This window comes from Anolis carolinensis, chromosome 3, assembly GCF_035594765.1.
Source record: "Anolis carolinensis isolate JA03-04 chromosome 3, rAnoCar3.1.pri, whole genome shotgun sequence".
NCBI classification, from domain to species: domain Eukaryota; kingdom Metazoa; phylum Chordata; class Lepidosauria; order Squamata; family Dactyloidae; genus Anolis; species Anolis carolinensis.
This window is the reverse complement of record NC_085843.1, coordinates 27,674,346-27,687,518: the sequence shown is the minus strand read 5'-3', so window position 1 is coordinate 27,687,518 and position 13,173 is coordinate 27,674,346. Positions and strand designations below refer to the sequence as shown.

Below are 13,173 nucleotides of genomic sequence, written 5' to 3'. Positions count from 1 at the left end.
AATAATTTGTGGTTATGACTATTAATAGCTGTAATAGGATTATTTAGTCGGCTCTGCCATGGTAAAACCTTTCATTCTTTCTTCCTGATTTTTGCTTTCATTTCAGTTTGGATTGGAAAATCTGAGCCCTTTTGTGTCTTAATGTTTGTGTCCCAGTTTTAGTTGAGTTTCAGTTATATATTTCCATGTATTATATATTTCTATCTTTCTCCTCCCCCACCACATTTTCTTTCTTTTTGCCTATTTTTTCTATTACAGTAGAGTCTCATCCAACATAAACAGGCCAGCAGAACATTGGATAAGCGAATATAATGGATAATAAGAAGGGATTAAGGAAAAGCCTATTATACATCAAATTAGGTTATGATTTTACAAATTAAGCACCAAAACATCATGTTTAACAACACATTTGACAGAAAAAGTAGTTCAATGCGCAGTAATGTTATGTTGTAATTACTGTATTTACAAATTTAGCACCAAAATATCACGATGTATTGAAAACATTGACTACAAAAATGTGTTGGATAATCCAGAATGTTGGATAAGCGAGTGTTGGATAAGTGAGACTCTACTGTACTTTGATTGTGAATTACCGTATTTTTTGCTTTATAAGACGCTTTATTGCATCTTATAAACGCAATCTGCGTCCAGGAAGGGAGAATGGGGCGATCTGTGCTGTCCGCAGATCGCCCTGAGGGAGAGAAACGAGAGACGAGCGGCGTCCCTTGTATTATTATTTCCTGCCTCCCTTCCTCGCTTCCATTCTCGGAGGGAGAGGCCTTCTTCCACTGAGGGAGGCGTCGAGAGCCAAGGCATATTCACTGACTCTGAGGGACTTGGCCGAAGCCGAGAAAGGACTCTTTCTGTGTGTGTGTCTCCCTCTGAGGCACTTGGAAGGCCTGTTTCCATCCCTTGGCCGCCAGTCATGCTCAGAAGCGGCCTCCTTCGAGTCGAGTGAGAGGTGGCGGCGGCGTCGTCAATTGTGTGAACAAACGACTAAGTCCGGCCAAGTCCCTCAGAGAGAGAGAGAGAGAGAGAGAGAGAGAGAGCGCGAGCGAGAGGAGGCTCGTCGTCGTTGTCTTCCGTCAGCGGCGGGAAACCACTCACTGACTGGCTCTGAGCGACGCGAGGGAGAAAGGAGAAGGCCTCGCTCCTCTCCCGCTTGCCTTGGAGGCTGGGGCCTTCCGCAGGCTCTTCCCCGCCTCCTCTCCCTCCCTCTCCTCGCTCGGTCTTGGCCCATCTCCTGCTCCATGTCGGCCTCGCCTCCCGGCCCTTCGCTGCAGCAGGATGATGGATGCGGGTGCTGAGGTTTGTTGGAAACCAAGCAAGGGAGGTTTATATGTTTGTGAAATGGGAGAAAAAGCTCTTGTCTGTTGGAGGTCAGTGTGAATGATGCAATTAGCCTGGCTGGCTGATTCAAGGCCTGGCTGATTTCTGTCTGGGGGAATCCTTTGTTGGAAGGAGTTAGCTGGCCCTGATGGTTTCCTGTCTGGAATTCCTGTTTTCAGAGTGTTGTTCTTTGTTTACTGTTCTGATTTTAGAGTTTTTTAAATACTGGTAGCCAGATTTTGTTCATTTCCATGGTTTTCTTCCTTGCTTAGTTTGTTCAATATACCTCACAATCTCTGAGGATGCCTGCCATAGATATGGGTGAAACGTCAGGAGGGAATGCTTCTGAAACATGATCATACAGCATGGAAAACTCACAGAAACCCATTGATTCCGGCCATGAAAGCTTTCGACAACACCTTATGCTATGAATGCTCATTTTTTTTACAGTAGAGTCTCACTTATCACATGGGATTTTCCTAGCAGAACAACATTTCCTAATGTTCAGCACCTCTCTTTTCAAGTGAAATGTCTTCTATAGGTGTTAGTATTTTAAGTTTACATTCCTGTTCTCCTTTCAAGTACAGTTATACCTCTACCACGTGCACCAGCTCAGATCGCCCAATTCTCCCTTACTGTTATGTTATTTTATTAAAATGTTCTAGGTCATCTTTTAGTTCAAATTATTTTTCCCCATTTTCCTCCTCTGAAAACTAGGTGCGTCTTATCATCAGGTGCGTCTTATAAAGTGAAAAATACGGTATACTGCTGTGTTAAATATAATAAATAAACGAACTCAATATATGCAGAAAATGGACTTTCTTACCTCATTCTGGAGCTGAAAAAGTCGCGGCCAGAATATAATACCTAATTGTTTATTTTCAGATACTATTTTCCTTTTCATTATTGGTTTTGATTTCTTCTTCTTTTTCTTCTTCAAATGAACATCCTTGAAAGAAAACCAAACAAAAGCATATAGAGAAAATTCTTTCCCAAATTTAGTCTTCAAAGGGAAGGAGTTCTGTATAATTACAATTAGCTTTAGATAACATATCATAGCAATAGTAATTTGAATACTTTTTGTATTGCAGTTCCCAGAATCTCCCAGCCAGCAAGTTCAATAGAAATGCTGGTTAGGGGCTTCATGGGGATGGGGTATATGGTGCTTTGAATGCGATTTCCTGCTTCTTGGCAGGGGGTTGGACTGGATGGCCCATGAGATCTCTTCCAACTCTACTATTCTATGATTCTGTGTATATAAAAGTAAAATTTCCAAATTCTATCTTGCCAAGGGCATCGTTGAAAAAGCAGCCCTGGAAAATTTAAGAGTGGAAAGAAAAGGGATCCTACTATATTCTACTATTAACTAGTAAGACTCATGATTTCTGAAATATAGCTCTCTAAACAAGGCAAACACGTTTGGGGAAAAAAACCTTAGTTTTTAAAGATGATTTACCATTTGCATACTTATGAGTTCTAACTGAAAAATAATATATGAAGTAGGGAAGACACACCTTGGATGCCAGGTCTTCTTCAGCTCTCTCTTTTCCCATTTCGAGAACAGCTTTGTGCATCATTTCTGGCTCTAAATCTTGTTCTGACACTGCTCCAGGAGCATGTTTAGGAAGAAAGTGCTTTTCGGCTCTTTTCGGTGGATAATTTTGCAAATCCATTTTATTCTGAGTTGTCTTGGCCAATGGTTTAAAAGACTGTGAGACTGCCCAAGGCTGAGCAGAACCAAAGAGGCTACTACCTGGTAGTGTGAAACATGGCTGGCTAAAAAGTTGCAGACTAGGAGGAGGAGGAGGAGGAGGAAGGCTCTGACGTATTTCCCGACTCAAAAGTGCTGCATTTGTTTGGGAAGCAGGCAGCAAGCTGGCAGCACCAAATCCAAATGTTCGGGGATATCTGGGCTCAGCAGATGGCTGTAGATAAAACAAATATTATTATTTTAAATACAGGCTGGATTTAACACACAACCTTCTCTTTTTCTGTATTATTATTAACCATAATGCTAAAGCTAGTTAGAAATACCACTCACATACTCTTGGCCTCATAACTATGACATCAACAGAGCTGTATGAATTAATAAATTTTGTACCGTGTGGCACAAAGGCCACTTCAGTGAAGAGTGAAGGAAATCTGAACCCTCCTCAGAGGATTTATTTTTTGGGATGTCCTACTTGTTTCAAGGCAGCTGACTAATGGTCTTGCCTGCAAAAAACACCAAATCATAATTTGCAATTTGGCAAAAAAATCAGAGGGATGGATCTACATAATGTAGAATTAATGCAGTTTGAGATCACTTTAACTGTTGGTGTCCAAACTATTAATCACATGATTGCCATGGTTCAATGCTATGGAATCATGGGATTTGGTGAGACATCAGCACTCTTTGGCAGAGACAGTTAAAGACCTTGCAAAACAACAACTCCCACGATTCCATAGCACTGAGGCATGGCTGTTAAAGCAGTTTCAAATTACATTAACTCTACAGTGTTGATGCACCCTTGGAATCCTAATGGTTCAGCATGTCTAGTGAATGACTTTAGTCTCTTCATGGGTGAACAATTTAGAACACCCCCAGGGGGACAATTTTTCCAGGTTGCATCACGCTGATTTTTTTATAAAAAAAAAAACCCTAGAGGAGTCTGGAGGTCCATAATAGAATCATAGAGTTGGAAGAGACCACATGGGCCATCTAGTCCAACTCCCTGCCATGCAGAAAAAGCACAATCAAAGTATCCCTGACAGATGGCCATCCAGCCTCTGTTTAAAGACCCCCCACACTACATCTTTTTCAGTGCTTGTTCCTTTAATTCATATCCAGATGCTCTCAACCTGGTTTCCAGGATTGAAGTCTTGCATCTCTTCAGATATGTAAATATTTTGAGATATAATGCTACTCCATCCCCTTCCTGTTTGGTCTATTTCTCTGAAATATGTTATTACCCCTCCATTGCTACATTCCAATTATAGGACTTGTCTCACCAGGTTTCAGTTATGCCTGTTATATTGTAACTGTCATGTTGTGCTAGGAGTTCCAGCTCATCTTGTTTAGTTCCCATGCTCCGGGCATTAGTATAAAGACATCTAAGCCCGTGGGACATTACCCTTAGCTGTTTATTTGAGATTATTGTCCCCTTGCTGCTTGGAACTTATACTCTTCTTTTCAGCTTTTCGGAGGTTGAGGCTTTGGGATTCCCATGCCCTGTTTAACCAAAATATTTCTGTTCCCGGAAGCCTCCAGAAGCAGAAACCTCATGTTTTTGAGAAGAGGAAAGAGTTGTCATGGAGAAGGGATGAGAAGAGGGAGGCTTGAGGGCAGCAAAACAGCAAGTGAGCTACAGTTTGCTTACCCCTGTTGAATAAAATGCATTAGAAGGTCCTTGAAATTGAGCTCTTTCTAGAATATTTGGCATGGAAAAACCACCTTGGTCTGACAGAGACATCGCCGGGGAAGATATACAGCTTGTAGGCATGTACATTTTTGTCTGCATGAGAATGAACAAAAGCAGTTAGTGCAGCACGGAGAAATACAGAAAATACAGTTCTATGTCTGCTGTAGCCAGCCTGAGGCATCTCTTTCTCTCTTAGGGAATTTGCCCTCAGGATGTGAAACGAGTGGCAGATATAAATAGAAGACACTGCTCTCCCCTAACTAAGGATTTCTCCCCTAATGAACCCCCCCCCCTTCCCAGTCTTCATTTTTCTAGCACTGCAGAGATGAGGCATTGGAAATCTTCCACAGCCAGGATTCTTATATTTGATGCATTCACATTCCTCTGGTAACTTTGTCTGCCTCTTTTCTTTGGATGTCTAAATTGTATTTCTATGTTTTAAGAAACAACAATGTTAGAATTTTGGAGACTGGAGGAAAAAAGGAGGCAGGATTCTAATTTGGGAGGCAATATTCACATTATGTCCCAACTGTATTAAACTCCTGTTTCATACACACACAGTGACACGCAATCTGGAAAAACACGGATCCAGAGATGTTTTAAGATTTCTGGTTTATGTTTTTGTGGATTTTGGAATAGCTGTTTTTGCATATTCATAGTGAATGAGGTCTGGGTGGGGGGAAGGGGGCTAGTCATATGACCAGTGCTTGCCCAGCCCCCAATCAAGGAGCCTCATTCACCTCTGCCAGAAAACTGATGGGAGAAAAGGAAGGGCCTACTCAGATAAGGCCCCTTCATAAAGCACCCTGTCAACACATGTTTCACACTTGTAGCAATGTTGCTGTGCAGGAAGGTAATGATTCCCGCCCCTCTGGATATAGGCAGCAGCCAAAGGTGTTGCTTTGTGCTTGAAGTCCAAATCAGATACCAAAACCTGTGGATCTCAAGTCCCATTATATACAATGGTGTAGTGAAATGGTATCCCTTATATACAATAGCACCCAACTCAAATGAATGCTGCTGAGAGCCTGAGGGTCTGAGAAAAAGCAGAAGCTGCAGCAAGGTATGCCTACACATCAGCATAAGAAGCCCCCGGTGGCCCAATGGGTTAAACCCTTTGTGCAGGCAGAACTGCTGACTTGAAGGTTGGGTTGCTGGATTGAATCCGGGGAGTGTGTGGATGAGATCCTTCTGTCAGCTCCAGATCCCCATGCAGGGACATGAGAGAAGACTCTCACAAGGAGGGTAAAAACATCAAACATCCAGGCATCCCCTGGGCAACGTCCTTGCAGACAGCCAATTTTCTAACACCAGAAGTGACTTGCAGTTTCTCAAGTTGCTTCTGACATAGAAAAAAAAAGCATAGTGAAGTGGCTTGACTCTCCTTCAATAGTATTCAACCAGGGGTGGCTGAAGCTATATGTGAAGTATGCAAATGTGGAAGGCGCCACCCCCTGGGAGCACTATTGAGGCGCCCGGTTCAGTACCCAAAGAGAGAGAAAAAGAGAGAAAGAGAGAGAGGCGGGCAAACCAAAGTTCTAGGAAACAGCAACGCACCCCGGGTTTCCCTAAGCTGGGCCTTTGCCGGAGGAAAGAAACTCTTCCCTCCGGTAAAGGCCTGCAACTTTGGGGAAACGTGGGGCATGTTTCTAAACAGCAACGCACCCTGGGTTTCCCTAAGCCGGGCCTTTGTCGGAGGGAAAAAACTCTGGCTCTCTTCTTCCACTCTCACTGCATTTTGGGGGGAGGACCAAAATACTGTCTGCTTACACTTGAAAATTGCCTAGGGCCGAGCCTCTTTTCAACACACAGCAAAATCAAGGTTTGGTTTTGAAATTTTTCCCAAAACATTTCTGAGCCACAGATGGTTGAATTCATAGAGGCGGTATCTGTGGATATGGAGGGCCAACTATGATGCAGCTCTTGGACTATATTACCTGTGAGGACAGTAAGGGAGTATATCTTGTGTCTCCTAAGGTGGAAGTTTAGGGACTATTTCATTATGTGCCCTGAAGCTGACTTCAACTTATGGCAAACCTATTATAGGAGTTTCTTGACAAGATTTATTGCCAGTTTCTAAGTCCGAAAAATGTGATCATCCAGCAGGCTCCCATTGCTGGGTGTGGATGCAAACCTTGATCTCCCAGAATCTTAGTTCCAATCCCAGTCGTAACACCTTGCTATCTCTATGACAATACTTCTCTCCATAAGGATTACCTGCAAATTGAGTGGGGCATCAGCACCGGGCATGCTGGTAGGCAGTGACGACACTGTCTGTGTCATTGGTAGTAAGGAGGAGAATGGGAGCCCTCTTGGGATATACGAGGATAAAGGAGGAGAAGGAAGAGACCCCAGTTTTAGCTTTGCTGGAACAAAAGATGGTTTTGCCGGAGAATCAGAGAAGACACTGGAAAGAACAGAAGAAGCACCTAAGACCTGTGGAATGAAAAAAAAAAGATTTAGATTGGATCCCCATGCATTGTTTCTCTTTCTACAATAATATTCATAATATGGAAAACCACTGCATGTCAGAAGTAGATCTTCAAAAACATATTTTCAGATAACATGGGGAAACCTCTTAGGGAAGGTATGGGCAAATTTTCGCCCTCCAGATGTTTTGGACTTCAACTCCCACAATTCTTAACAGCTGATAGGCTGTTAGGAATTGTGGAAGTTGAAGCCCAAAACATTTGGAGGGCTAAAGTTTGTCCATGCCTGTCTTAGGGAGTATATTTTGGAAGTGTCTTTAAACTAGAACTAAAAAAACACGCAGTTTTTTTTTACTTATGGGAAACTACAATGTTAATACTGACAACAACTAAACTGCAATGCTAGTAGTAGTAATGATTTGGTCATTCGTATCAGGTTGGGTAAGCCTTGTGGGTCCATGGACCAATATTACTATATTAGTGCTGATCACAAGCAATATAAAATTATTCTGGTGAAAGAAAAAATAGTTCAATGATACCTTTATTTCAGTATTATGTTTGGAGAGCTACAACCCAATTTTTCACATGCAGGCAGGCTAGGTAAAGGTAAAGGTTTTCCCCTGACATTAAGTCTAGTTGTGTCTGACACTGGGGATTGGTGCTTATCTCTATTTCTAAGCTGAAAAGCTGGTGTTGTCCATTGACCCCTTCACGATCATGTGGCCGGAAGGACTGCGTGGAGCGCCGTTACCTTCCCACTGGAGTGGTACCTATTGATCTACTCACATTTGCATGTTTTCGAACTGCTAGGTTAGCAGAAGCTGGGGCTAACAGCAGGAGCTCATCCCGCTCCCCAGATTCGAACTGCTGACCTTCCGGTCAGCAAGTTCAGCAGCTCAGCAGTTTAATCCACTGTGCCACCGGGGGCTACACACAGGTGGGCTATAGACCGCAAAGGCTTATCTTGATAAGTCTTTAAAGCATTGTAAATCTTTTCCCTTTCCTATACTGAAGCAGACCCACACAACAACCTTTTTGAAAATTTATTGAGGGGAGATACACAAGACATGGGCACTTTGCTTTGTTTTTAGAGGCTTGAGGAACCAACACTATTTTCTTCAATTCTGTATTGTGTAAAAAAAATAAAACAGTAGCATTGACGATGACTTAAAAAGCAGTTGTGGCTGATGCATGCAGCCTGTAGGACACATGATCCCTAAAGGATCAGGTCCAGAAGTGTGTTAGACCTGCACTATGGATGCCACACTAATCAGAACACAGAAGCTACAAGGATGAAGTTACTAATTAAAGGTGAAAAAGACATTTGGTGACTGAGTTGCACTTCTTGTACACCTATAAACCTTTGGTGTAAACATTAGAATGGCCCTTGTCTACAGGGTGGGTCCTGGGAGTTAAATGTTATATTGTGTTGTGTGTAGTTATTATTGAGTTTAACTTCACAATATTAGGAAAAGGTAATGTCTTGATACAAGGATAGTGTGGGAGCAATAGGTTGTCTTCAAAAAAAAAAAAAAGATCTAAGAGTTGTCCACACAAATTGCGATGCTTTGTTTTATTGTTTGCTATTATGGTCTTATTATTAGGAGCCCCGGTGGCGAAGTGTTATAAAGCACTGAGCTGCTGAACTTGCAGACCGAAAGGTCCCAGGTTCAAACCCCAGGAGCGAAGTGAGCGGCCGCTGTTAGCTCCAGCTTCTGCCACCTAGCAGTTCGAAAACATGCCAATGTGAGTAGATCAATAGTTACAGCTCCAGCGGGAAGGTAACGGTGCTCCATGCAGTTGGAGGTGTCTACGGACAACGCCGGCTCTTCAGCTTAGAAATGGAGATGAGCATCAACCCCCAGAGTCAGACATGACTGGACTTAACGTCAGGGGAAACCTTTACCTTTACCTATTATGGTCTTTACATTCATGCATTACACTAACATGATTCAACAACTGTGTACATCCAATGCCAATGCCAGAAATTGGGGGGGGGGGGAATCTAAAATGGTTGCGGAATCCCACTGCTTGAAATAAATTAAGATCAGTATTCTTTGCCCAAGAAAACCCTATGAAACTTGTGCAACTTGCCATAAGTCAACAAGTGACTGGAAAATGCACATACACTCACTCTGTTACAATTAAGCACAATTCTACTTCTGAATAAGATGGCAAAGAGTACTAGTTAAACCAAAGGAAAGACGGAAACGCTTAAATTCCTTATCCTGGTTTTGATGGGAAACAGTGACACTGGGGCCTTTAAAAAGGAAAATAAATAATACAGGTGTGCAACATTAAATACACAATGGAGAAAGTAGATGGAGAAAGTAGATGGACAGAAAGTGATGGAAGTCCAAAACACTTGGAGGGCTAAAGTTTGTCCATGCCTGTATTAAGGGTTTATTTTGTAAGTATCCTTAAAGTAGAACTAAAAAGCACCAAGTATTTTTTTTTTTACTTGTGGGGGAAATTTATTTTACAATGTTAATACTGACAGCAACTACACTGCAATACTAGGCAAAAGGAGGATTACTTTAAAAGGCTATAACGAAACTATGAAACGGATTGCTGCAAGATCATAATTAACTTCGATGGCATTTTAAAAGGTTTAGGAAAATGCATAGTTTTCAGTATCAGTAGCTCATAGTCAAGAAGCATATAGATATACAATCTCCTGGTTTACTGGCAATATTATCAGAGTTTGAGAAAGTGCCTTGGTGTGTTGGTTGGAGAATTCCAGGAGCCCTAATCCAAACAAAGAAATTAATATCTATAACTTGCACTGTTGCAAGTTATAGATATTAATTATGCTACAGCAGTTGATGGGGTGTAGATGGCAGGAGGAAACCGTGGTCCTCATGCTTGGCCTATTGGATTCCCACAGATGGTCAGAGAGGTAAAACAGTGGGTTGCATGCCATGAAATGACCATGGTCAGGACAGTTCTTATATTCATATATTGAAAAAGGGGAAGGGTGGAAGATGTCTCCTGTTGCTTAGTAGTTGCAGATGGAAGGCTCCATACCTGATCATCAGCTAGATGAGAATCCTCAAATGCCTGAAAATCATCAAATGCCTGCGGTGTAAACTTCTGACCTTCTGTTGAGGACTCATCAGAAAGTAGGCCGAGTTCGAGAGAACTCAGAAAATCAGATCCACTCCGTGAAAAGGATAGCTTATCGCATAACTGGAGACAAAATAAAAAGGTTCAACTCTGCTATCAGAAGAAGTCACACATTTTTTTGTGATTGCTGAAAAACTAACCAGAAGGTAAGTGGGAAGAAAGCTGTAGCCCCCAAAAAATCATAATATCAGAAGTCTGTCAGATATCTGCACTGTGTCTAGTTTCTCTCTCTCTCTCTCTCTCTCTCTCTCTCTCTCTCTCTGTGTGTGTGTGTGTGTGTGTGTGTGTGTGTGTGTGTGAACGAGAGAGACTTTCTTGGGATTTTGGTCTATCTTTCCACTTTGTTTTTTTAAAAAATAGGACTCAGCTTGTGAACTTCATCTTGTTCTGTTCATGTCTCACTTGTGGACTTCCTACTGGCAACTATTTGGTCACTTTATGAACTGAAAGCAGGACTTTGTTTGATTCAGGTTGGCTTATCTTATTTAGTCTGATTCAGGATGGCTTTTCTTGTATTCTTACCCCAACATGGATAGATCCAAAAGAAAGTCCTATTCTTGGGGGAAAGGTGAGGTATACATAAAGGGAATTATTGACTGGGTGGGGGCTCTCGACATTCGTCATTGCCATGAATTGGTCCACATAGTTTTATGAAGCCAATTGTGTTTTTCATTAGCCTCTTGGGCAGAGACGGAAGTGGACTTATTGTTAATTACGCTGCCCTTAGTACAGGGGAAAGTGACAGGAAGGCGCTCATTGGCAAGAGATGTAAGTATTACAATGAAGCAGAGTGAGATGAGTTGCAAATAATCACAAGGACTTAGTCCCTGAATCAGTATTTGGGCCTATCTATACAGGCCACAAATCCTGAATTGAACCAGAAGTTGCTTCTGGGCATCCAGACAACATCCAGGGACATCCAGTCCTCAAAGTGGGGTAAAAGTAGTATACCTGATTTTATCCCATGTTAAAAAAAAAGTTGAGAAATGCTCCGAAGCTTCCCCAAAGGGCAACAAAGGTCATCATGACCGTCCAGCAGGGCTGAACTGAGACTGACCCAACTAGATAGCTGGGACTTCATTTTGCTACTGCAGTGGGAAGGTGATGGACATGGTAGCCATCCCCCAAGCCAGTCTGGAGAATTGCCACTCCTGCCCTGCCACACATTTTGAGCCCCATGTAAACGAGTCCTTGGTTTAAAGAAACGCCTACTGTTATTATCAAAAGCATATAAATACTTCAATAAGTTTTCTACAAACCATGGGATCCCAAACAATAAAATATAGCAATAACTTGGTTGTGGCTGTACTAGACATTCCATACTCACATCATTTTCCCAACTCGTCAGTGAATCCACTTTCAAGAAGCACGCCTTTTGGAGAACCTTCTCCGCCTCCTGGAGACAACCAATAAAACATCAAGGAATAAATTTGTTCACTCATGGGGGATTTTTCAACGTATTTTAAGAAATAAAATAAGAAAGTAACGAAATTAAGCCACACTACTTGTTTAATGCTCCATTGAAGAATTCCAACTGTACATACATGGCTACATGACATTAACTCTTGACTGGCTTTAATCCAAATCTATAATCATACATACTTGCCATTGTAGAGCGATACAATCCTTGCCAATAGGACTGCTTCACTTCTTTGTCCCAGTCTTTTAAATGTATCTACATTAATTTTTTGCTCATCCCCTTTCCCTCAAATGCCTTTCCACACCTTCCTTCCATTTTCCTCTACTTTTCTTTTCTAAACCTGAAAGCTATATGCTTATATGATTTCTAAGACACAAAGAATGCAGAACATTTTATCAAAGCAGGGAGATTTTAGCACTGGGTAAGCAATGGGCCGGGCTTTAGCACAGCAAGTTAATCACCAAGCTGCAATAAATCTTGCCAACTGGAAGGTTGAGAGTTCGAAGCCCGGGTCAGGGTGAGTTCCTGACCTTTAGCCCAGCTTCTGCCTATCTAGCAGTTTGAAAACAAATGTGAGTAGATAAATAGGAACCACATTAAAGCGGGGAAGTATTTAGGCTCGGTGCTTGATCAGAAAAAAGGAGGAAGTTTATGAACAAAGAAAGCTCTTCAACAGGGAGATGGAGCATCAGCACCCCCCGGTGGCCAGAACCAAGCACAACCTCCAAAGATGCCAAAAGATGGGGAAGCCTATATGTACAGGATATACCTTTATCTGTTGTCTGTTTTGTCATTGTTATAATTGGCATTGAACGTGTGCCGTATATGTGTTCTGTGATCCGCCCTAAGTCCCCTTCGGGGTGAGAAGGGCAGAATATAAATAATGTAAATAAATAAATAAATAAATTTCTCCAGGTCCAAGAGTTCTATCCCTCTCCAAAATTATTTTTATTTTTAACTGAAAAGTCACTTGTGTTTTCTCAGGCTGGGGAAAAGAACATTCGAGTTTTAGAGACCTTTCCCCCAAACAGGAAGTCACTTTTGCTTATGGGAGAATGCCTCAAAATGAGTCACAACTCACTCACAAATTTGACAAAAATGCCCATGATGCCCCAAATGCGAGATGAGTTAAATTAATTCAGGGAAGGCAAAATAATAATTGGAAATAATATCAGTGTAAGTAAACTCAGACAGTTAAATTAGTATAGCCTTGTGGCCACACTTGGTCTCTTCATTTTCTACAAGCAAACCACAATCAAATAATAAATAAATAAATTCAGATTATATATATTTACTTTAGGTTCTTCATATTGCATATATGGTAAGATGTCGACATTCTCCTTGGAGACAAGTTCTAAAACATCCAAAGAATCAGTGATTTGGTCTTCCTTCTCATCCTGGATACAAAACCATAGCAGAATTAAATTATAAAATTGTACAATTTAATAGTTAGCTTCAGGACAACAGA

At 41.7% G+C, this 13,173-nt stretch overlaps 1 protein-coding gene across 2 annotated transcripts in view; it reads right to left on the bottom strand.

Moving 5' to 3' along the window:
- Positions 1 to 13,173, bottom strand: part of parp4 (poly(ADP-ribose) polymerase family member 4) — a 53,046-nt gene that overhangs the window by 2,639 nt on the left and 37,234 nt on the right. For both annotated transcript variants that reach the window (XM_062974619.1, XM_016992632.2), the window contains 7 exons: positions 13,001 to 13,102; positions 11,613 to 11,681; positions 10,187 to 10,348; positions 6,948 to 7,166; positions 4,689 to 4,823; positions 2,844 to 3,254; positions 2,156 to 2,278 (listed from right to left, as the gene is read on the bottom strand). In XM_062974619.1, the coding sequence (XP_062830689.1) occupies positions 2,156 to 2,278; positions 2,844 to 3,254; positions 4,689 to 4,823; positions 6,948 to 7,166; positions 10,187 to 10,348; positions 11,613 to 11,681; positions 13,001 to 13,102 (1,221 nt within the window). The remainder of the gene's footprint in view (positions 1 to 2,155; positions 2,279 to 2,843; positions 3,255 to 4,688; positions 4,824 to 6,947; positions 7,167 to 10,186; positions 10,349 to 11,612; positions 11,682 to 13,000; positions 13,103 to 13,173) is intronic.